The sequence below is a fragment of the Protomyctophum parallelum genome (genome assembly GCF_964188405.1).
Source record: "Protomyctophum parallelum genome assembly, chromosome: 3".
Classification (NCBI taxonomy): domain Eukaryota; kingdom Metazoa; phylum Chordata; class Actinopteri; order Myctophiformes; family Myctophidae; genus Protomyctophum; species Protomyctophum parallelum.
In genome coordinates this window covers 53,646,373-53,673,243 of record NC_139698.1, presented here as the reverse complement: position 1 = coordinate 53,673,243, position 26,871 = coordinate 53,646,373, and the positions used below count along the sequence as shown (strand labels likewise).

General features: G+C 43.3%; 1 protein-coding gene across 1 annotated transcript; it reads left to right on the top strand.

The window, feature by feature from the left end:
- Window positions 1-8,784: 8,784 nt before the first annotated feature.
- On the top strand, window positions 8,785-19,403 carry LOC310856752 (NLR family CARD domain-containing protein 3-like; the record flags this gene model as incomplete). Its single annotated transcript, XM_083762224.1, has 10 exons — window positions 8,785-8,809; window positions 9,003-9,248; window positions 11,218-11,262; window positions 11,532-11,660; window positions 12,155-12,190; window positions 12,327-14,073; window positions 14,164-14,334; window positions 14,487-14,660; window positions 14,824-14,879; window positions 18,886-19,403. 10 exons carry the CDS (start codon window positions 8,785-8,787, stop codon window positions 19,401-19,403), a joined length of 3,147 nt encoding a protein of 1,048 aa, XP_083618350.1.
- Window positions 19,404-26,871: the final 7,468 nt, after the last annotated feature.

The window sequence follows — 26,871 nt, the reverse complement described above, 5'->3', positions numbered from 1 at the left end:
TAAATACCTTTTGAAATGTCTATGAGGGGAAAATGCATTGGGAATCATTTAATAAATACCTTTTGAAATGTCTATGAGAGGAAAATGCATTGGGAATCATTTAATAAATACCTTTTGAAATGTCTATGAGGGGAAAATGCATTGGGAATCATTTAATAAATACCTTTTGAAATGTCTATGAGGGGGAAATGCATTGGGAATCATTTAATATATACCTTTTGAAATGTCTATGAGGGGAAGTTGCATTGGGAATCATTTCCTGGGCCGGGCGTCGCCATGAAAGGGGGCGGGACTGCTCAAAGACCTCCACTCTGGGAGGTGGTTTCACTTTGTTGCATTTTCATCTCCTGAAAACACTGTTGTCGTCTAAAGGGACCCCAACAATCCATACTTTATTTTGCCGTTTCTTACGAACACTGTTCTCGTGTAAAGACCACCTTGGTGCGTGCGTGCGTGCGTGCGTGCATGTGTGCGTGCTTGCATACGGCTGTGTGTGTGTGTATGAGATGTGGGGGGGTGGGGGGGGGGACTTTTTTTATTGGCCTTTTCCATCATGTAACCTAACGATGGTTTCCATACGTTGTTTGGTAGTAACCATGGTTACCATGGTAACCATAGTAACCATGGTAACGTTGTTTGGTCGTAACCATGGTTACCATGGTAACCATGGTTACCATGGAAACCATGGTAACGTTGTTTGGTCGTATTGCAGTTGTTCATGTAGCAAAAACGAGGGCGAGGCTTGACTTTATAGGGCGTGGCCAGATTGATTGATTGAAGGATCAACCGTTTGGGATCTCCTCACAGTCACCCGGAATGTGTTAGTGTTAGTCTAGTTTTAGTCGACTATTTTCTATAGTTGATTTAGTCGACTAAAATTTATTTTGGCAGGCCTTGATGCCGTCGTAATGGCTGATTTTACACTTGCTGAAAATAGCCGATCTACAATCTCACAACGCGTCGCAGCGTGACGCATTGTGAGCTTGTAGATCAGCTATTTTCAGCATGCAACCAAGTGTAAAATAACTTAAACTGGATCTCTTGCCCACTAGTCCCTTCCTAACATTTTAGTCTAGTTTTTATTTGTTGACGGAATTGTCAATATACCACCACTCCACTAGGTGGAGTAGTAGCACCACTACCCCACTAGGTGGAGTAGTAGCACCACTACCCCACTAGGTGGAGTTGTAGCAGGTTGCCTTGTTGGTGGTGGTGGGCGGGGCCACCAATTGGCACACCTGGGGACTATATAGGCCTAACTAGAAGCCACAGACAAACATTTGTATCTTACTGGAGAGGTGCTGGTATAGCACCACAACTACACTGTGATGTATATTGATGCATTACTTGTAAGTTTCCCTTTTCTATTTGCCAGAATGCCTCTTCGGTCGACACAGAGCTTTGCCAGAATGCCTCTTCGGTAGACACAGAGCTTTGCCAGAATGCCTCTTCGGTAGACACAGAGCTTTGCCTTCTTTCCCATACTCCATCCCCATTGGCTAAGATTGCCTTCCAAAGTTTGCAGGATTTGCCCATTTCCAACTAAATGCCTCAAATGTTGAAAACGGCATGTGATTTCCGTGAAATTATGCACACACATTCCCACTAGTTGTTGTTTTTTGACAATGTGATGTTAAGGTTCGATCCCTGTGGGCTCCCCCAGAGTTATAGGCCCTTTCTGAAACCAGTCCCTTGACTTGAAGTGCTCTCGGGAGGTTCCCTCGTCAGGAAGTTCCCCTCCAGCTGAATCCAGTTCCCTTGATTAGGGTGCTGGGTATAAAAAACTGTTTGGAAACACACTCGCCCTCCTTGTGCAGAAACAGGAAACAGACACCATTCGTTGCCATGGTTACCATCATGCAATTGTGTTACCTGTTATTTTGTTTGTACAGTTATATTGCATTGCATCGTGTATGTTTGTGTGACATGTGGATTTCATTAATATGGAAAAAGGAAATACAGCATGACTTTCAAAAATGACATGTCATAGGCCTATACATCCATGGTGTTTATAAATCATTGTGTTAAAAGTTGTTTTGTTTGTGTGGTTCGTCCTAGTCCACATTGTTTATGGTTTGTGTTTCTAGTCCAGTGCTCATGGTCTGTATTCCTCTTCCTGACTCTTCCAGGGGAAACACCACAGATGTTCTTCCCACTTTGAGAGGAGGGATGAAGACCCTCTGATGACCCCGATGTCATCTCCTCTATGAAGGTAAAATGTCTATTTGATTTCATCTGGATGTCAATTCACCAGCCTGAGCCTAATAACACAAACTAGTATCAGTGTTTCACTGCTACTGTATTACGCTGTACATTATGACGGTATGAATATATAGTACCAGTACGACACCCTGAGGGTGAGAAGCGGCCTCGCCCTGGAGGGCGATTTCCCGTCCAGGCACGGGCCGCTTAAACAGAATGTTCCTCCACCTTGGTAGCCACAGAAACCTCTCTCTGTGTTGCATGTGATGACAGACAAGACAGTGCACTTCTCATGTCATTATATTCTTCATACAAAGATGCCATTGCATTATTGGATAAAAAAAGAAAAAGGGTGGCAGCTGCTAGTCCTGACTAAAGAGTAGCTAGCCAGACCAACCTGGCAACTATTATTCCTGACTATAGAGTAGCTAGCCAGACTATTGCATCTATCAAACTGGTCAGTTGTCGTCACCTGGCTATGGTGTGAGTGGAAGTGGACCCCTCAGGAGAAAATAAATGGTTGACCAGCCCTCGCTACAGCAGCAGAGAGGAGAGTAAGAGAAAGTGACGCGCCGAGGACACGATTTGACGCCACACAGTGGAGTGAGGTTCAAAACATGACACTAATGTTTATTACATTTTCTGTGCATTATATACAAAACAGTATCTCAAGAGGTGCAACCCCCCGCCCAGTGGTCGTATGTCACATTTGTCACAAGATTGACAAAATGTACAAATTCTGTGGTTTAAAGTTGGTTAGACATCAGTGAGCTGGAGGGGGTGAGTAACCATGAGCTGACATTGAGCTTGACATCTATGCATGGTTTATGAGAATCATAACACAGACCAACCTGGCAACTACTAGTCCTGACTATAGAGCGTCACAGTCCCTCCCCCTTTCAGAACGACGAGTGGCCCAGGAAATGAATCGCAATGCATTTTCCCCATAGGCTTTTCTTAAAGTATTTATTTAAATACGGACAAAGCCAACTCGGAACGTGACAAATCATGACAATGAACACAATGTTTTGGGGCCGATCAAATAATTTATAAGAAGAAAAACAAAACAAATAGTGTTGTCTCCTGCCTTTATTTTCTTCTTTCTAATGATTTGATCGGCCCAAAATATTGTGTTCATTGTCATGATTTGTCATGATCCGAGTTGGCTTTGTCTGCGGCATAACCGTCTTTAAATAAATACTTTAAGAAAAGGCTATGGGCAAAATGCATTGGGATTCATTTCCTGGGCCACTCGTCGTTCTGAAAGGGGGCGGGACTGCGACACTCTATAGACCGATTCCGTAGCGGGTCTCATGGTCGCAGCCTACGTATTTCCTGTAGGCGGACTCGACGTAGCTGCGGGGATAAAACCCTCACCAGGCGCACCTCTTCCACTACAGTGAACGGCAGAGTGACTGATGTTAGTTTGCCTCAAACTTTACTCCTTTACCTGCTTTTTTACTAACACTAACATTACAAAGATGCCCAGAACATCGAGATGAACCTGTGTAGTTTATGGCTGCTCCAACAGTAGTGGCAACATACAAAATAAAATAAAACGTAATGTCTAATATCCACCGCGGTGGCTGAGACCAGAGCCATTGAGTAATGGTTGAGACGAAGCAGTGAAAGATACATAACGCCAGTCTTACCCAATACCAAATATTTCTGTTTTATTAACACAAGGCTGCTGTACTTTATACCTCATACTTTAAATGCTTAGTATGAGGTATAAAATACAGCAGCCTTGTGTTCATAAAACAGAAAGATTGGGTATTGGGTAAGACTGAAATTATGTATCTTTCAGGACCTTTCACTGCTTTGTCTCAACCATTACTCAATGGCTCTGGTCTCAGCCACCATGGTGGATATTTTGACATTCCGTATTTATTTATTTTGTATGTTGCCACTACTGTTGGAGCAGCCATAAACTACACAGGTTGATCTCAATGTTCTGGGCATCTTTGTAATGTTAGTGTTAGTAAAAAAGCAGGTAAAAGAGTAAAGTTTGAGGCAAACTAACATCAGTCACTCTGCCGTTCACTGTAGTGGAAGAGATGCGCCTGGTGAGGGTTTTACCCCCGCAGCTACGTCGAGTCCGCCTACAGGAAATACGTAGGCTGCGACCATGAGACCAGCTACGGAATCGGTCTATAGAGTAGCTAGCCAGACCAACCTGGCAGCTACTAGTCCTGACTACAGAGACACACGGGGACTACAAATGTCACGTCCCCAAATGAGACATGCAGCACCCCCTGCTGGTCTGTTTCAATGGTGTACTGCAGCTGCCAATGCAATCCCTATGAGAGGCATCATAAAATGCCCTCATTTCACGGCTTCATTACTGAGGCTGTAGCGATTTGTTTTGTGTTCTAATAAAGTGTCCCAAATGTTTGATTTGTCCTTTTCAATGTCACATAGGCCTACTGTTGTATTGGAGAGTAACGTACAACTATGGTAAATGGTAAATGGTGCATTTATATAGCGCCTTTATCCAAGGCGCTTTACATAGATTGTGCATTACATTCACCCATTCACACACCTTTACATAGATTGTGCATTACATTCACCCATTCACACACCTTTACATAGATGGTGCATTACATTCACCCATTCACACACACATTCATACACCGATGGCAGTGGAAACCATGCAAGGCACCAGGGATGTCAAACTCAAATACACAGTGGGCCAAAATAAAGAAATTGGTACAAGTCGAGGGCCGGACTGTGTTTCAACACACAGGCCATTCTTTTGTAGAGGGGTAGCTGAAAGTTGACCACAAGTGATATACTTTCACTGCTGATCAATAGTGAAGAGAAGACGCATGCTTGCGCTTGCGGGCCCTCGATACGTGACAATGCACTCGCAGTGCATTGTGGGACTTGTAGTATTCTGGTGGTCCGTGCAATATACCAGAGGGCCAGTTCTAATACTAATTAAATATCATGCCACGGGCCAAAGATAATTTATTCACGGGCCTGATTTGGCCCCCGGGCCTTGAGTTTGACATATATGAACTAGCACATCGGGAGCAATTAGGGGTTCAGTGTCTTGCTCAAGGACACTTCGACAGTAACTCTGGGGGAGCCCGGGTTCGAACTGGCAACCTTACGGTTACCATCCAGGCACTCTACCCCTGAGCCACCGCCGCCCCTATAAACATGAACTGAAAAGGTACGACTTTACTGTAAGCTTGGGTGTGGACCGGCAACCACATTACAAACCGGTGTTCATTGTGTAGAGCAGCATCAGGCAACGATAACAACACAGCCTTACGGCAGCAGCACTTTACGTTACTGTCGTACATGACGTGAAGTGCCATACATAACACCTACCTGCCATCTCAATATACAACCCACAATGTACTATAATATACTCCACCAGTTTGTGAAAAGTGCTAGCATTGTAAATTCTCAAGTCAAAGTGGTCGCACGGTATGTACGTCACGGATGCCTTCCCTTGAGGTTTTCAATATCCAGATATATTTGTTTTGTATTTCGTTTTTTTACTATGTATTTGTTGAAAATGATCTAAACAGCATCTTGCACGACTGTTATTAATACTCATCTGGAGAATTCACTAGGTAGTTGAAAATGTCAGGATGTCACTCCTCCATTTAGCGGGGTTATTTTCCCGTGCAACTGTTCAGCCAAGTTAATTACACAACAAGTTGACAGCTGTAAAACACACCGTCGGAGCTCCGCGGTAGGTAGAACATATACAGTAAGCCTGTGACATGTTCAAAATATAGACATGAATAACAAAGTCATTCGGGATCGGGATGTATTATTGAGAATTCCACTCTTCAAAGTGGGCGCTCGTAGCCTCGTAAAGGCAGTGACATACTTCATTAAAGGCGACAGGTTCTCTGTCTGCCGTCTCCCTCTGCTCCGTTAACATTATGGGTAAATTAAATGTGAAATACATCCTCTATTGAGAAAACAACAATATATGTTGACAAAGACACTTCATACATTTGGAAACATATTTGTATTCAAATCAATAATAGTATTCATTTCATTTCATATTATTTTAAAAGTAGGCTAACTACAGTTGAATTTCAATGGACTTCTATGGGCTGGCCTGCAGTACACCGTTCTAACGGACCAGAAGTGGGGGCGCTGTCTCATTTGGGGGCGTGACATTTGTAGTCCCTGTGTGTCTCTATATCATATATATATATATATATATATATATATATATATATATATATATAGTGACTATAGAGTAGCTAGCCAGACCAACCTGGCAGCTACTAGTCCTGACTAGTCCTAGAGCCAAGAGAATGCCTTAACCCATTCTGACCTAAGATCAGATTCATACGAGGTTTCCACTGGACACACACTGGTCTGATTTAACCCATTCTGACCTGAGATCAGATTCTAAAAATGTCAGTTGTTCTTCGATTTTTAAAAAAATAGCAGACCTACAAGCTCGTATCGCGCCACTCGGTGGCGCGATACGAGCTTGTAGATCTGCTATTTTTAAATAGCTAAAGCACGACATGATGCTAACACCAAAATGGCTTCCCGTTCAGAATGGGTTAAGGGACATGTATTAATGTATTAATTAATGAGGAGTGTCAATCGAATTACATTCAGCCTGCAGGGAAGGATGCCGAAGGCAATCAAATGAGTGAGCTAAGTCTAATTTAATAACAATTTACAATTTAGGCATTTAGCAGACGCTCTTAATCCAGAGCGACTTACATTACGCATGCAATGTAATTGTAATGTAACAAAAAAGCATGGCGATACATCACATACATAAAAAGTAGTTTTCATGAAACATGCGTAAGCTAAGAACGTAACAGTGGAATATCTATATAATGAAACTATACATATAAACTATAGTTTATATGTTGGGTTCTCAACGTTTTTGGCCGGGGAGCCCCGGAAATACTTTGGCAATGTCTCGGGACCCCCGCCCCGCCCCTCCCGACCCCCAATATAAATGGACTGCTACAATAACCTTAATAATAGAGACAATACACCATAAATGAATACTGAAACCAGACATAACCATTAGGGAAGGTGTATGCATGTACTATGTGTACTATGTAAACTCTTCTTGGGGACACCCCAAAATAATTTGGCGACCCCCTGAGGGGTCGCGCCCCACGGGTTGAGAACCCCATATATACCATGCTATACATATATACTATAAAGTGCTATGACTTCATACAATGCCATTCTCGTGCCGTCTACATCACATGATATAAGTCTGTATGAAATGCTACCTAAGTCCCCGGAACATCCAGACCCCAGGATCGCGCTCAGGGGGGTCCAGGCCTGTTTCATTCTTGCCTCTCTTACTTCAAGAACGGACGATTAAAGCATTGAAGCTGCTTACACTTTATTCACTTTACACATAACGTAGCTGCTCTGGTGTTACACTCTAACATGTCCGTGCGGAAACACGTAGCCAACTAACAATCATATTGTTACAGGGCCGGTATCGGCGAGCCGCCCCGCGTCCGAAACGGTTGAGAAATTACTCAATGTTACACTGTACTGTACTGTACTGTACTGTACTGTACTGTACTGTACTGTACTGTACTGTACTGTACTGTACTGTACTGTACTGTACTGTACTGTACTGTACTGTACTGTACACCTGAAATCATCACAGTTAATATGTATGTATATGTTAGGCTGCGCAACAGTGACACTTGGTTTTGAAAACCAACCAAATGCAATTTCCGTGCTCAGGCACAGGTAGCCACCCAGCCGGCCACCCAGGCACAAACAAAGCTACTTAAGGAAGTGGTTGCACCACTTAAATAAAGACCTTTCCCAACACTGCATCCAGGTTCTTGAATAAAGACCTTTCCCAACACTGCATCCAGGTTCTTAAATAAAGACCTTTCCCAACACTGCATCCAGGTTCTTAAATAAAGACCTTTCCCAACACTGCATCCAGGTTCTTAAATAAAGACCTTTCCCAACACTGCATCCAGGTTCTTAAATAAAGACCTTTCCCAACACTGCATCCAGGTTCTTCAGTGCTAGCTGCTGTCGCTCCACTCCGAGGCGTCAATCAAACCCACAATGGACCAATCAGCATCAGCATCAGGTCCACAGACCACGGTACTGTTGGTTACTAATGCACTCACAGCTTTACACAGTTTATTTGTGCGTCTCTAAATGTTATGACGAATTGAACATGGTGGACCCCATTGTAAACAAGTGTAATGCTTTATGATCGTCGACCACAGTTAACAGTTTTTTATTGAGTTGTGCTTGAAATGTATACTGTAATTCTCCAATCTGTTCATTAATGCTTCAATCAATCATTAATTTATCCCAATTCTTATTTAACGTTTGTCTCGGTGGGATTAGTCTTTATGGCAACACAATGAATTAGAAGTGATGTTCTCCCCGTGCTTTGCAGTAGAGTTAGACCATATATGTAGTAGAGTTAGACGGAATGGAAATATATATTATCCTACTAATTGTTTCCACATTGACTGATATAGATATTTATTACCATATTACGATCATCACTCTGTATTGTTATGATTGAAATAACATGACTGTATCCAACAGGATGCTGATAACGACTTGACTTCAGAAGCAATGGATGCAGAAAAATCCAGAAAAGGTGAGTCTTTTATTTCAGTGTCCGAGGTGACCGGTGAGTAGGTTGGTAGCTGGTGCTACGTTCTGTTTACCAGGGCTGTACAGTAGGGTTGTACAATATGTTACATTACTTTGTATGTGGGGCATATGGAGATGCAGAGAGCTTTGTTTTTCATTCTCTAATTTCATCCACTCTTTTTCTCTCTTGCAAACAGCACAGTTTGTGATTCAGCACAGGGCACAGTTGACCCAAACGGTGACCGCAGTCATGGCTGTAGTAGACAGTCTAGGAGACAGCTGGGTCCACCCTGAGATCTACAGCGAGATTCATGCCGGGAAGACAACCATGGAAAAAATGAGGACTCTGTTCACATCAACAGTAGTTCCAGGAGGAACCAACGCCCAGGCAGCATTTTATGATGCCCTCATGGAACACCAACCCCACATACTGGTGGACCTTGGTAAGATCATTCATTCATTCATTCATTCATTCATTCATTCATTCATTCATTCATTCATTCATTCATTCATTCATTCATTTAAGGGGTGGCAGTGGCTCAGGGGTAGAGTGGCCACTTGGGAAGCGTGAGGTTGCCAGTTCGATCCCTGTGGGCTCCCCCAGAGTTAGTGTTGCAGTGTCCTTGAGCAAGACTCTGAACCCCTAATTAGCCGTTCGCTAAATATTTCTAAATCTATTCTACCAGGCCTACAGTAGGCTATGCACTGGACACATGTCTTCTAAATCTAGTCAACTAGGCCTGCAGTAGGCTATGCACTGGACACATGTCTTCTAAATCTAGTCAACCAGGCCTGCAGTAGGTTATGCACTGGACACATGTCTTCTAAATCTAGTCAACCAGGCCTGCAGTAGGTTATGCACTGGACACATGTCTTCTAAATCTAGTCAACCAGGCCTGCAGTAGGCTATGCATTGGACACATGTCTTCTAAATCTAGTCTACCAGGACTGCAGTAGGCTATGCACTGGACACATGTCTTCTAAATCTAGTCGACCAGGACTGCAGTAGGCTATGCACTGGACACATGCCTTCTAAATCTAGTCAACCAGGCCTGCAGTAGGCTATGCACTGGACACATGCCTTCTAAATCTAGTCTACCAGGACTGCAGTAGGCTATGCACTGGACAACATGTCTTCTAAATCTAGTCAACCAGGCCTACAGTAGGCTATGCAATGGACAAATGTGTATGATATTATTTTAGGAAACTAGAAATACGAGGAAAATAAACAGTATCCAACAATCGACTTTAACAACCGTCTGACGGGAGTTTTCATCAGGTCAGAGTACGGTCATTAGTATTATTATTATTATTATTATTATTATTATTATTATTATTATTATCACCTGGGTTGGTCAGTCGTGTAACTTTCCGGACGTTAAGCTGTGTATGTGTTCAACAACACAGCCATGACGTTAAGCTGTGTGTGTTCAACAACACAGCCATGACGTTAAGCTGTATGTGTTCAACAACACAGCCATGACGTTAAACTGTGTGTGTGTTCAACAACACAGCCATGACGTTAAGCTGTGTGTGTGTGTTCAACAACACAGACATGACGTTAAGCTGTGTGTGTGTTCAACAACACAGCCATGACGTTAAGCTGTGTGTGTGTTCAACAACACAGCCATGACGTTAAGCTGTGTGTGTGTTCAACAACACAGACATGACGTTAAGCTGTGTGTGTGTTCACCAACACAGCCATGACGTTAAGCTGTGTGTGTGTGTGTTCAACAACACAGACATGACGTTAAGCTGTGTGTGTGTTCACCAACACAGCCATGACGTTAAGCTGTGTGTGTGTGTGTGTTCAACAACACAGCCATGACGTTAAGCTGTGTGTGTGTTCAACAACACAGACATGACGTTAAGCTGTGTGTGTGTTCACCAACACAGCCATGACGTTAAGCTGTGTGTGTGTGTGTTCAACAACACAGACATGACGTTAAGCTGTGTGTGTGTTCACCAACACAGCCATGACGTTAAGCTGTGTGTGTGTGTGTTCAACAACACAGCCATGACGTTAAGCTGTGTGTGTGTGTTCAACAACACAGCCATGACGTTAAGCTGTGTGTGTGTTCAACAACACAGCCATGACGTTAAGCTGTGTGTGTGTTCAACAACACAGACATGACGTTAAGCTGTGTGTGTGTTCAACAACACAGCCATGAAAAATAACACTGACAGCTATGATGTGACGGAAAATTGGATTTGGATTGGCATTGGACAACCGCTTTTGGGTTTAGCGAAGGGGTAATTGCTCCCAATGTGCAGGTTGGTGCCTTGCATGGTTTCCTCCACCATCGCAGTGTGAATGGATGAATGTAATGCACAATCATAAAGGTGCTATATAAATACAGCAGTTACCATTTACCATGTCCACTCACACTTCATCCTCCTCTCCTTATGCAGGATCTGATCCTCCATCACAAGACTCGACTAACAAGGCTAACGAGGGTGAGTCATGAAACAATCTGGACGGAGCCTTTTGTAAATTAGTTAAACAGTAACAGATTATTTCTGTATTTACTCCAGCAGTCAATGAGTTAAGGTGTCATCATCATATTATTGGCAGCCAACACATTGCTTTAAACATGTTAATCATGTAATATTATAATCACGCTATCTCTCTCTCTCTCTCTCTCTCTCTCTCTCTCTCTCTCTCTCTCTCTCTCTCTCTCTCTCTCTCTGAGTGTAACACTAATATGTTTCTTTATATTGTGCAGCTTCTCCAGTGCCCCCTGCTGGAGCCATTAATGAAGCACATGGTGGAAGTGCAGTGGTTGCTCCTGTTTTTTCTGGATGTAACATCAGTGGTTCAGTCAACATCACTGTCACCACTGCTACACAGCCAGGTACACTGTAAAATATACTACTGTATTACTACACAGCCAGGTACACTGTAAAATATACTACTGTACTACTACACAGCCAGGTACACTGTAAAATATACTACTGTACTACTACACAGCAAGGTACACTGTGAAATATACTACTGTACGGCTACACAGCCAGGTACACTGTAAAATATACTACTGTACTGCTACACAGCCAGGTACACTGTAAAATATACTACTGTACTGCTACACAGCAAGGTACACTGTAAAATATACTACTGTACTGCTACACAGCAAGGTACACTGTAAAATACACTACTGTACTGCTACACAGCAAGGTACACTGTAAAATATACTACTGCATTACTACTACTACTACTACACAGCAATCCATTGCATGAATGTTGTTACTTAGATAATGACAATAGAGCATCAATACATGCTAACGTATAATGACAATAGACAATAGACAAACTAACGTTTCACTTCATTATCCTCCTCTCCTTATTCAGGACCTAAACTTCCATCACAAGACTTGGCTAGCAAGGGTGAGTAAAGAAACTTAGATCGGGTTCTCTACCTTTGTATCTCCAAGTACAGCAGTACACCTTCCCCACCTTCATATATAATGATGTCATTCTATAACACATGCTTAATGATGTCATCTTGTCTTTGGTCATTTAGAAACTCTTGATCGGTGTAAACAACAGCTCAAGTCTAATCTGAGGCAGAAGAATCAGCGTTTGAATCACTGGAGCTCAAAAGATGAAACAAACCCACTTGTGAGTGACATGTTCACAGAGGTCTACAACACAGTGGGAGGCAGTGGACAGGTCAATAAAGAACATGAGATCACGCAGATTGAATTGGCATACAGCCAAACAGCTGGACCAGAAACACCAATCAACATGGACGACATAGTGGAACCTTCACCTGGACAAAGTGATCCCATCAAAACAGTGATGATGAAGGGAGGGGCCGGCATTGGTAAATCAGTACAAGTTCAGAAGTTCACTCAGAACTGGGCAGAAGGCAAAGCCAACCAGCATGTCGACTTTGTGTTTCCATTCACTTTCCGAGAGTTGAATTTGGAGATGAAGAGAGAAGAAGAGAAGAAGGAGAACAAGTACAGCATGGAGGGACTTCTTCATCACTTCTTCAGTGAAACCAAGGAGATAAATATCTGCACCTTCCAACAGTGCAGCATTCTGTTCATCCTGGATGGGCTTGATGAATCGAGGCCAGCTCTAGATTTCCCGAACACTGTGACATGGACTGATCCGATGAAGCCAACAACAGTGCACGTTCTCCTGATAAACCTCATCAGGGGGAACTTGCTTCCAAAAGCCAAATTCTGGATAACCTCACGACCTGCAGCCGCCGGCCAGATCCCTTCTGTTGACAGGGTGACAGAGGTGAGAGGGTTCAGAGACCCTCAGAAGAAGGAGTACTTCTTCAAGAGGTTCCCTGATGATGAGCAGCTGGCCAAACAAATCTACTGTCACATCGAGAAGTCCCAAAGCGTCCACATCATGTGTCACCTCCCGGCCTTCTGTTGGATCACTTCTAACGTTATGGAAGAAATTGTGAGGAAGAAAGGAGAGCTGCCAAAGAGCCAGGGCGCCATGTACTCCCACTTCATTGAGATGCAGTCCAGACGCACAAATGCCAACTTTCCTGGCAGGAAACAGTATGATGTCATTCTCTCTCTGGCGAAACTGGCTTTTAAAGGGCTGATGAAAGGCGACCTGATCTTCGAGGAAGAACACCTGACAGCATCTGGCATTGATATCAGCGACGCAGCAGTGTACGCAGAACTGTTTGGAGAGGTTCGCGGAACAAGGGACAAGATGTTCTCCTTTGTCCATCTGAGTGTTCAGGAGTTTCTGGCTGCCCTCCACGTCTTCATCACTTTCATCAACACTGGTGACAACCTACTCTCAACCTCCTCATTTGGAAAGGTTTTCAAAACCAAGATTCATCACCTCTACCAAAGTGCTGTAGACGAGGCCTTAAGGAGTCCAAATGGACACCTGGACTTGTTCCTGCGTTTCCTGATGGGCCTCTCTTTGGACACCAATCAGAAGTTCGTACAAAAGCTCATACAAAAAGGGAAAAGCTTCCAGACCATCAAAACCATCAAATACATCAAGGAGAAGATCAAAAAGAATCCATCTCCAGAGAGAAGCATCAATCTGTTCCACTGTCTGAATGAGCTGAATGATCATTCTCTGGAGGACGACATCCAACAGTACCTGACGTCAGGACGTCTCTCCACAGACAAGATCTCTCCTGCTCAGTGGTCAGCTATGGTCTTCGTGTTGCTGTCTTCAGGAAAGGAGCTGGACGTGTTTGACCTGAAGAAATACTCTGCTTCAGAGGAGGCTCTTCTGGGGTTGCTGCCCGTGCTCAAAGCCTCCAAGAAAGCTCTGTAGGTTCACTGATAACTGGATACATTTCAAATATTATTTGATTTTATTTAACATCAAATCTAATACATGCACCACTATTGTTTCTTCAGGCTGAGTGGCTGCAACCTGTCGAAGAGATGCTGTCAGGAGTTATCGTCAGCTCTCAGCTCCAGCTCTAGCCTGAGAGAAGTTGACCTGAGCAATAATGACCTTCAGGACTCTGGAGTCAGCCTCCTGGCTGAGGGACTGGGGAGCCCACACTGCATGTTGGAGACTCTCAAGTCAGTATGCCTGAAACTGAGTTCAACTGTGTTAAAATAAAACAAAACGTTTTTAAAATCAATGGGACAAAATATAACATTGTGAAACTCTCTCTCTGTGTGTGTGTGTGTGGTGTGTGGTGTGTGGTGTGTGTGTGTGCGTGCGTGCGCAGTTTGTCAGGATGTCTGGTCACAGAGAAAGGCTGTTCTTCTCTGACCTCAGCTCTGCGCTCCAACCCTTCCCATTTGAGAGAGTTGGACTTGACCTTCAATCATCCAGGAGAATCAGGCGAAGCGATGCTCTCTGCTGTTGTGAAGGATCCATGCTACAGACTGGACGCTCTTAGGTACGAGAGACTTCACGTGCGTGCGTGCGTGACAACATTTTGGTCAGAACAATGTTCTCAATCATTCTGTGATGCTGTTCTGTATTATTTAATGTTTAATGGTGTAAAATCATAGTTTATATTATCATAGAGAATATTGACTTTGTCTCTCCTCCAACTCCAGTGTGGACCACGGTGGAGAGTGTTGGCTGACACCAGGTCTGAGGAAGAGCATGACGTGTAAGTTTATATTCGGTTTCTTTCATTATTACTGTACTGTTATTAAGGTTATCGTAGCGTTAATTTGTATTGGGGGGGGAGGGGGTCATATCCACATCAGTATGTGACATTATGAACTGAAAAAAAGATGATTATAACCATAACGTGTAGGCCAGCGGTCCCCAAACATTTTAGGCCGTGAACCCCCTGTTACCTCCTGGCCTAGCTGATGTACCCCCAACGCTCATCGTTGTATTTAGACCAACATTATATATTTCTTAATATGATTATGGCAAATAATCCCAGAATGTCACTGCACTGAGAGACATGCAGTGTTTTACTGACTCTATACATCTCCTTACAACAGTGTTTTACTGACTCTATACATCTCCTTACAACAGTGTTTTACTGACTATACATCTCCTTACAACAGTGTTTTACTGACTCTATACATCTCCTTACAACAGTGTTTTACTGACTCTATACATCTCCTTACAACAGTGTTTTACTGACTCTATACATCTCCTTACAACAGCGTTTTACTGACTATACATCTCCTTACAACAGTGTTTTACTGACTCTATACATCTCCTTACAACAGTGTTTTACTGACTCTATACATCTCCTTACAACAGTGTTTTACTGCTCTATACATCTCCTTACAACAGTGTTTTACTGACTCTATACATCTCCTTACAACAGTGTTTTACTGCCTCTATACATCTCCTTACAACAGTGTTTTACTGACTCTATACATCTCCTTACAATGCAGGATGTTATAAAACATGGAATATAAAAGGACCCCAAAAATTATCTGAAATTGGCCGTCGACCCCCATCTGAAAATATGTTGTTACACGGACCCCCAGAAGCCAATATTTGAGTTTAAAAGGATTTGCATACGTTTTCACGATAAAATAAATAAATAGCAGATCTACAAGCTCGTAGCGCAGCACTCTGAGCCGCACTATGGTCCTCATTCACAACGGCGTTTACGCTCATACTTGATTGATTGATAATTGATAATTGATGTTACGTGAGCGTTGCGTGAGCGGACAGGCATTTACGAGGATTCCCACGTTACGTGGGAATTCATGGCCATCTCTGTGAACTTGACGGTGACGTTGTTTGGTCGGAATCTCCGCAAATTTCTGCGCCACCTCTCAAGGTAGTGTAGAAGGCATACGCTGGTGTAAATTTATTCAGAAAGCTTTAGTCTTCATGCTGAATCAATAAATAGTTCCCAAATCTCAGATTAAAATATGTAGGCATGTGTCCCCCAACAAGAATCACTTGTATGCACTTGTATGCCTAAATGCATGCGTTCTAGAGTCAAGTTAGCCTAGAGTCCCATACAGAAACTGCCCCCGCAAGCACGACACCTTTTTATTTATTAGGATATTTGGAGCATGCTCACTCGGCAGCCTTCTACTTGAAGTGCAATGCGTTGTGAGCTTGTAGATCGGCTCTCGCGGACTCACGCTGCATGTTAAAAAACAAACTCACAATTATAATAAGAACATAGGCTACACTTATCTGCATTCTGCACTGTACGAATCCAACGTTGTTTAGTGTAGTAATGCCTGCAGTAGACCTATTGAAATTGTTTTGTTATGGGGCTCCTTTGAGTCAATTGACTGTCGGTGTGAGTGTGTGTGTGTGTGTGTGTGTGTGTGTGTGTGTGCGCGTGCGGGGGGGGGGGGGGGGGGGGGGGGGGCAGGCAGCAGAATGCTGCCGCTGAACCGAGTCCAATCTGGGTGAAATCCCCCCCCCCCAACCCCGACTACATGCCGGTCTGACAGACAGACAGCAGTCACTATAGGGCAAATTAGCCCTATAAAAACAAGTAAAAAATATGAGAATATGTTGTTCCAGGGACCGTAAAAAGGTATTTTTCATTTCACTACTGTAGGTCTTTAGGAACAATGTAGGTCAGGATATTATAAAACATGGAATATATAAATATAAAATGTACCGGTATGTAATTGGCCGTCAGCCCCCATCTGAAAATAAGTTGTTCCATGGACCCCCAGAAGCAAAGATTTGAGTTAAAAACGGTCACTGTGAAAGAAGATGTATAAAAGATTTGCACCCGTTTTCACGAAGAAAGAAAATAGCAAAAAAAACCAAAAAACATTGTTATAGGTAGGCCTATGCCCATAGGACCACAAATATTATCTAAAAGTGTGAACAAAAACATACTTTTCATTTCACTACGTCTTTAAGAACAATGCAGGATGTTATAAAACATAGAATATAAAAGGACCCCACAAAATCAGAAATTGGCCGTCGACCCCCATCTGAAAATACACGGAAATTACACGGACCCCCAGAAGCAAATATTAGAGTTAAAAACGTTTACTGTGAAAGAATATACCTTCAAAGATTTGCATACGTTTTCACGATAAAACAAAAAAATAGCAGATCTACAAGCTCGTAGCGCGGCACAGAGTGCCGCGCTACGAGCTTGTAGATCTGCTATTTCTCAACAGCTAATGTGGTTAAAAGTTAAGGTGACACAGATGTGTTCCAGGTCTTAATGGGTTAACCCATTGAGACCTGAGACCAGATTCTACAAATGTTTTCTAACAGTTTCATGAAAAACCTTAATATAATTCTATACCAGAAGCAAAGATAGGGTATGAGTAATTTATTTTGCTGTGAACGAATATTCAAAGATTTTCACACGATTTTTGCAAAATAGCAGATCTACAAGCTCATAGAGCTTTTAGTCGACTAGCTAGATTTAGTCGACTAAAATCATATGATATTCAGTTAACTAAAACTAAACTAACACTAAGACATTCAGGTGACTAAATTATGACTATTTTATGAACATTTTATTCAAAAGACTATGACTAAAACTAAGTCAAAATTGGCTGTCAAAATCAACACTGATGCATGCATACACACACACAGACGCACACACGGACGTACGCACGCACGTACGCACACAACATGCGCGCGCACTAAAATCGGGCATTATGACGCCTTGGAGGCAAATTACTGTAGATGTAGTCGACTAAAATGATACACACGCGCACAGACATGTGCACGCGCACACACACATGCGTATGCACGGACGCATGCACGCACGCACACACACATGCACAGACGCATGCACGCGCACACACACATGTGTACGTACGCACGGACGCATGCACGCACGCACACACACACACACACACACAAGAACACACACACAGACGCTCGCTCGCACACGCACGCATGCATACGCACACACACATACACACACAGTCACGTGCACACTGCACACACTGCACACACAACACACACACACACACACACACAACACATGCACGCAACCAAAGTCATGCATTATGACGCCTTAGAGGCAAATCAGCAGTAGATTTAGTCGACTAAAATGATAAAGACGTGTGCGCATACACACACATGCGCACGCACGCATACACACACCATGCACACACAAGCACACAACACACACACACACACACAACACGTGCACGCAACCAAATTCAGGCATTATGACGCCTTAGAGGCAAATCTACTGTAGATTTAGTCGACTAAAATGATACACACGTGCACACACGCACGCATGCACGCAGACACACACACACACACACACACACACACACACACAGTCACACACACACACACACACACACACACACACACACACACACACACACACACACACACACACACACACACACACACACACACACACACAGACGCAGTACACAGTCCTTGTAGCGCCTCTTTTGTCCACCTCTTTTGTCAGCCGACTGCACGCTTTGCATCGTGCAGTCGGCTGTAGAGGACGTGGCGGGGCAGGCGGTGGTCAGGCACACACACAGACACATGCGCGCACACACACACACACACACACACACACACACACACACACACACACACAGTGTCAACATCGTTATTATTATTATTATTATTATTATTATTATTATTATTATTATTATTATTTTTATTATTTTTTATTATTATGATGTGTGATTGTAAACTGGTGCTGTATTGTGTGTTGTTCTCATCAGATGTGTGTGAACTCACTCTGGATCCAAACACAGCACACTGCCTCCTCTCTCTGTCTGAGAACAACAGGAAGGTGGAACGGGTGGACCAGGATCAGAACTATCCTCCTCATGCAGACAGATTTATGACCTCCTATCAGGTGATGTGTAAGGAACCACTGAGTGGACGCTGTTACAGTGAGGTACAGTGTAGTGGATATGTTGGGGCAGCAGTGACGCACAGACATATCAGCAAATGGGGTGGTGACAGTGGGTTTGGAGACAATGACCTTTCATGGAGTCTGCTCTGTAATGGTGTTGACTACACTGTGATTCACAATAAGAAGATCATTGCCCACATTACTCCTGGCTCCTCCTACTCCGACAGAGTAGCAGTTTATCTAGACCATGCTGCTGGCACTGTGTCCTTCTACGCAGTGTCCTCTGACTCACTCACACACCTGCAAACCGTCCAGTCCACCTTCACTCGACCACTCTATGTTGGGTTCTATGTGGGGACGGGGGGTTCAGTGTCTCTGTGAGTGAACCTCTCTATGTTGGGTTCTGAGTGGGGACGGGGGGTTCAGTGTCTCTGTGAGTGAACCACTCTATGTTGGGTTCTGAGTGTGGGGGGGGGGGGGTTCAGTGTCTCTGTGAGTGAACCTCTCTATGTTGGGTTCTGAGTGGGGGGGGGGGGGGGGGGGGGGGTTCAGTGTCTCTGTGAGTGAACCTCTCTATGTTGGGTTCTGAGTGGGGGGGGGGTTCAGTGTCTCTGTGAGAGAACCTCTCTATGAACAATAACCCATTCTGACCTGAGATCAGATTCATACGAGGTTTCCACTGGACACACACTGGTCTGATTGACCCATTCTGACCTGAGATCAGATTCATACGAGGTTTCCACTGGACACACACTGGTCTGATGAACCCATTCTGACCCGAGATCAGATTCATACGAGGTTTCCACTGGACACACACTGGTCTGATGAACCCATTCTGACCTGAGATCAGATTCATATGAGGTTTCCACTGGACACACACTGGTCTGATTAACCCATTCTGACCTGAGATCAGATTCATACGAGGTTTCCACTGGACACACACTGGTCTGATTAACCCCATTCTGACCTGAGATCAGATTCATATGAGGTTTCCACTGGACACACACTGGTCTGATTAACCCATTCTGACCTGAGATCAGATTCTAAAAATGTCAGTCATTCTTTGATTTAAAAAAAAAATTGCAGATCTACAAGCTCATAGCGCGCCACCGAGTGGCGCGCTATGAGCTTGTAGATCTGCTATTTTTCAATAGCTAAAGCATAACATGATGCTGACACCAAAATGGGTTCCCGTTCAGAATGGGTTAAAACAAACTAGAACGGAAAAGTGAATACTTGCCTCAAATGAACCCCAAACAAAACACAAGCGCTAACCTCCCTGTCAGAAAACAATATATAAACGGGAAAACAAAAGATCAGCCCCCCCTCCCTTATCGTTAGCTGAGAACCCTCGCCTAGCGAAGTAGAACTTGGCAGGAGGCCGTGTTCAAGTCGGGCTGTGATCTGTCAGTTACATTCTGAATCAAGCGGCACAGGTTACATTTAGCTAGCTCTCCGTTCAGGCTGCACAATGTACAAATGGCTATAGAGCTAACAGCGGATCGGACGGGTTGGGAGCCAGGAAGGCACGGGTTCGCTGTCGCCGCCTCTCTGACAGCCCTTTAAACTTGGCCTCTTCCTCTGTGCACCAATCCGGCGAGGCTGCGTCTTTTCCTGGTCCTCCCCCCTGTCACAATCACCCACTCACACCACGACACGCACGCACGCGAGCCTGCACACACAGGCACGCGCACACGCACACACACACACAGACTGTCACACACAGGAGAAAACACTGTCCGCCTTCCTCTGCATAACCTGTAATATCATCACAGTCACATCGAGGAGGAGGAGCTACATGTAGTACTGTAGCATAATGGGTATAGTTGGTACCTCACTGTAACAGCGTCCATTCAGTGGTGCGTGCGTGTGCGTGCGTGTGCGTGCGTGCGTGTGTGTGTGTGTGTGTGCGTGCGTGTGTGTGTGCGTGCGTGCGCGCACGCGTGTGTACATGTGTATTCGTACGTCAGTGCTGATTTAGACATTCAATTTATTTTGAATTTTAGTTTTAGTCTTTTGAAAAAGAAATGTTTTAGTGATAGTCTAGTTTTAGGTAAATATCATATGATTTTAGTCGACTAAATCTACAGCTGATTTAGTCAACAAACATGCATTTTGGCGGGTCTTGCTTTCGTCGTAATGGCAGATTTTGCATGCTGAAAATAGCAGATCTACAAGCTCACTACGCGTCACAACACCCGACCCCAGCTGAGGCCTCGTTTATCCTTTTATCTTTTTAACCCTGTGCTGTTGTTGTATCTGTTATGTTTGGCTTTGTTTTTTTCTTATTAAAGTCTGTTCCTAGTGTTCCTATGTAAAGCGCTTTGGGTATTTAGAAAAGCGCTATATAAATTTGAGCTATTATTATTATTATTAGATGATATTTTGATGCATGTTGTTTTGAACACCTCGGTGCATTTTGTAAATGAAAAGACCTCACTTTGAGATCCTCTGTTGTAAAAGAGATACAGAAAGAAATATTATGTTTAATCAAAGAAATTAAATTGAATATTTGTTCTAAAAAAAGATGCTTTGTCTTTATTATTGTTTTAATTGTGTAACAGCTTTTACAGTGGTGTAAGAAGTATTTATTATTATTATTATTATTATTATTATTATTTATGCCTTTTACACAACACTATAATCAACAGTGGGTTTTCAAACCTTTTCACATCATTCAAGGTCCATTATTTATTTATTCGCCATTTGAGCCACGGACCACCATGTGATGACATTTAGCCTCTCAGACCCATCTGAGCCACGGACCACCATTTTATGACATTTAGCCTCTCAGACCCATTTGAGCCACGGACCACCATTTGATGACATTTAGCCTCTCAGACCCATTTGAGCCACGGACCACCATTTGATGACATTTAGCCTCTCAGACCCATCTGAGCCACGGAACACCATTTGATGACATTTAGCCTCTCAGACCCATTTGAGCCACGGACCACCATCTGATGACATTTAGCCTCTCAGACCCATCTGAGCCACGGACCACCATTTTATGACATTTAGCCTCTCAGACCCATTTGAGCCACGGACCACCATTTGATGACATTTAGCCTCTCAGACCCATTTGAGCCACGGACCACCATTTGATGACATTTAGCCTCTCAGACCCATCTGAGCCACGGAACACCATTTGATGACATTTAGCCTCTCAGACCCATTTGAGCCACGGACCACCATCTGATGACATTTAGCCTCTCAGACCCATTTGAGTCACGGATCACAATTCCATGCTGTATTGATGTTGGTACCATTAGGAGAGATAACATGATGTTGGTACCATTAGGAGAGATAACATGGTGTTGGTACCATTAGGAGAGATAACATGGTGTTGGTACCATTAGGAGAGATAACATGGTGTTGGTACCATTAGGAGAGATAACATGGTATTGGTACCATTAGGAGAGATAACATGGTGTTGGTACCATTAGGAGAGATAACATGGTGTTGGTACCATTAGGAGAGATAACATGATGTTGGTACCATTAGGAGAGATAACATGGTGTTGGTACCATTAGGAGAGATAACATGGTGTTGGTACCATTAGGAGAGATAACATGGTGTTGGTACCATTAGGAGAGATAACATGGTGTTGGTACCATTAGGAGAGATAACATGATGTTGGTACCATTAGGAGAGATAACATGATGTTGGTACCATTAGGAGAGATAACATGATGTTGGTACCATTAGGAGAGATAACATGATGTTGGTACCATTAGGAGAGATAACATGATGTTGGTACCATTAGGAGAGATAACATGATGTTGGTACCATTAGGAGAGATAACATGGTGTTGGTACCATTAGGAGAGATAACATGGTGTTGGTACCATTAGGAGAGATAACATGATGTTGGTACCATTAGGAGAGATAACATGATGTTGGTACCATTAGGAGAGATAACATGGTGTTGGTACCATTAGGAGAGATAACATGATGTTGGTACCATTAGGAGAGATAACATGATGTTTGTACCATTAGGAGAGATAACATGATGTTGGTACCATTAGGAGAGATAACATGATGTTGGTACCATTAGGAGAGATAACATGATGTTGGTACCATTAGGAGAGATAACATAATGTTGGTACCATTAGGAGAGATAACATGATGTTGGTACCATTAGGAGAGATAACATGATGTTGGTACCATTAGGAGAGATAACATGGTGTTGGTACCATTAGGAGAGATAACATGATGTTGGTACCATTAGGAGAGATAACATGGTGTTGGTACCATTAGGAGAGATAACATGATGTGGGTACCATTAGTAATAATAATAATAATAATAAAACTTTATTTGTATAGCACCTTTCATGACATGAAATGCAGCTCAAAGTGCTTTACAGAACAATGGAGAATAAAAGAAAAGCAAGGCAACGACATTAAAAAAACAAGCAGTAATGCAATACAGTGAGGACATGAATAACAAAAAATAAAAAATAAATGATCAATTAAAAGCAATGTTGTAGAAGTGGGTCTACGAAGCCAGAACTTCAAAAAATACTAAACGGCATCGATGGTCAATGCAGTTTCTCCCAGGTTTCCGTTGTCTCCTATCCGCGTCATGTATCTTTGAAACATCTCACCAACACTCAAACCACCGAGCAGAACAGACAGTAAATACCAACACTCAAACCACCGAGCAGAACAGACAGTAAATACCAACACTCAAACCACCGAGCAGAACAGACAGTAAATACCAACACTCAAACCACCGAGCAGAACAGACAGTAAATACCAACACTCAAACAACGGAGCAGAACAGACAGTAAATACCAACACTTAAACCACCGAGCAGAACAGACAGTAAATACCAACACTCAAACCACCGAGCAGAACAGACAGTAAATACCAACACTCAAACCACCGAGCAGAACAGACAGTAAATACCAACACTCAAACCACCGAGCAGAACAGACAGTAAATACCAACACTCAAACCACCGAGCAGAACAGACAGTAAATACCAACACTCAAACCACCGAGCAGAACAGACAGTAAATCTGCATCCTATGGAGGGTGGAAAAACCTACGAGGGACCCCAGGGCACCGCCGTCCAAAATTCAGAAAAGGTAACCGAGGGTTCCGAAAGGGGCTAACCGTCTGACGGGCCTGGGTCAACACACTCCCAGTACGACCACCGGGTGGGAGAGTGACCACCATGTATGTATGTCATTGTATTATATCTAACGTACATATTCACATTACAGGGCCGGTGCTGGAGACAAGCTATACATACTGATCTAACATACATATTCACATTACAGGGCCGGTGCTGGAGACAAGCTATACCACTGATCTAACATACATATTCACATTACAGGGCCGGTGCTGGGGACAAGCTATACCACTGATCTAACATACATATTCACATTACAGGGCCGGTGCTGGAGACAAGCTATACCACTGATCTAACATACATATTCACATTACAGGGCCGGTGCTGGAGACAAGCTATACCACTGATCTAACATACATATTCACATTACAGGGTCGGTGCTGGAGACAAGCTATACCACTGATCTAACATACATATTCACATTACAGGGCCGGTGCTGGAGACAAGCTATACCACTGATCTAACATACATATTCACATTACAGGGCCGGTGCTGGAGACAAGCTATATACCACTGATCTAACATACATATTCACATTACAGGGCCGGTGCTGGGGACAAGCTATACCACTGATCTAACATACATATTCACATTACAGGGCCGGTGCTGGAGACAAGCTATATGTTGGAGCAGTTGACAGCCGTCCAGTGGTGGTGGTGGTAATGCCCCTTTTCTTTAGTTTGCTGTTTCTATTTCTTTGTGGGTTATTTGAGTTGTGTTTTGCCGCATTACCGCCACCCTGGGCCGGTGGCCTGCCCAGCTTCTCTCTCTCTCTCTCTCTCTCTCTCTCTCTCTCTCTCTCCAGTACTGGAGGGATATCCCTGTAGTTATGCACTTTGTAGTTACCAACCCTTTTAGTCTCAGCATCTATTTCTATTGTTGATTGTTGAACAAGTCCTATTGGTTTCCTTTGATTAATGCTATTATTGCTGACCGACAAACGTAATAAATACTTTTGTACATTTTGTTACACACGTTTCTGCCTGCCTTTCATATTTTATAACCAACCTGTTCCCTGTGTGGAGGAGTCATTAAGTGCTCCGGGTGTTCAGTGTTAGATCTCAGTATAGCCTAAATATTCCCCCAGGTGGCGTAGTTGGCTGTAGGTGAATCCATATCACCCTGTCACACATGGACCATTTAGTTGGCTGTAGGTGAATCCATATCACCCTGTCACACATGGACCATTTAGTTGGCTGTAGGTGAATCCATATCACCCTGTAACACATGGACCATTTAGTTGGCTGTAGGTGAATCCATATCACCCTGTCACACATGGACCATTTAGTTGGCTGTAGGTGAATCCATATCACCCTGTCCCACATGGACCATTTAGTTGGCTGTAGGTGAATCCATATCACCCTGTCACACATGGACCATTTAGTTGGCTATAGGTTAATCCATATCACCCTGTCACACATGGATCATTTAGTTGGCTGTAGGTGAATCCATATCACCCTGTCACACATGGACCATTTAGTTGGCTATAGGTGAATCCATATCACCCTGTCACACATGGACCATTTAGTTGGCTGTAGGTGAATCCATATCACCCTGTCACACATGGACCATTTAGTTGGCTGTAGGTGAATCCATATCACCCTGTCCCACATGGACCATTTAGTTGGCTGTAGGTGAATCCATATCACCCTGTCACACATGGACCATTTAGTTGGCTGTAGGTGAATCCATATCACCCTGTCACACATGGACCATTTAGTTGGCTGTAGGTGAATCCATATCACCCTGTCACACATGGACCATTTAGTTGGCTGTAGGTGAATCCATATCACCCTGTCACACATGGATTATTTAGCATTTAGCCTTCCGTAGATTTCCAACAATGTATTAGAGATGTCCTAACAGTTTGACTGCGGAAAACGATTTACCAGACTTTTAATCAACCCCCCTTCACTGCCGAGATTGTTGTATTACCTTTAGAGCATACGCTGAATTATGTGGGCTTTTAATCCGCGAAAATCGAGCGAAAAAAGCTCCCCCCGTTTGTTATGAACGGCCAGACCACCCGCCATCTTGGTACACCCGGAATAGAAGACGCAGCACAGGACCCTCCTCCATGAGGCGTTGAACCCCATTCGTTTGCATTGGCCTAAATTTCCCAGAAGCCCTAGCAGCCCACAGCATGTGACGATTTCCGGTTTCCTCTTCAAAACAGATGCACCTACTCTCTTTCTCCGCGGCGAAGAAGGATTTTCTATTTATTTTTTACATTGCGGCGGATTAAACACATAAAACAAAAGTCGCGTATGTCCGATATGGCAGCGACATTAACCTGGAGTAATCCATTCAAAGCACGGAAACTGCTAATGATGTCCTAAATGTCAACCAGAGCCTGTCTTTCATTCCTATTTCTGACCTCAAATGTGTTTTTCAACAAAATGATGCTCATTGCAGGGACAGATGTGCACTAATAATATTATATTAACACTATTATAATAACAACAGCACAAGATTAAGAATAATGTATTATTAGTATTTGTTTATAAAGACATGTAGACAATACACTTTAAAAAGTAAGCTATGGGAAAATAAAGTGGAACAATAACATTTTAACAAGACTTTGGTTCAGTGTATTTCAATAAAGTGTAATAATAAATAAAAACAAAAACAATAAAAAACATACAGTATATATTGAAATGGCATTGATTATTTGGCAATCGTGAATAAAAACATTTACCGTAAATATAAAAC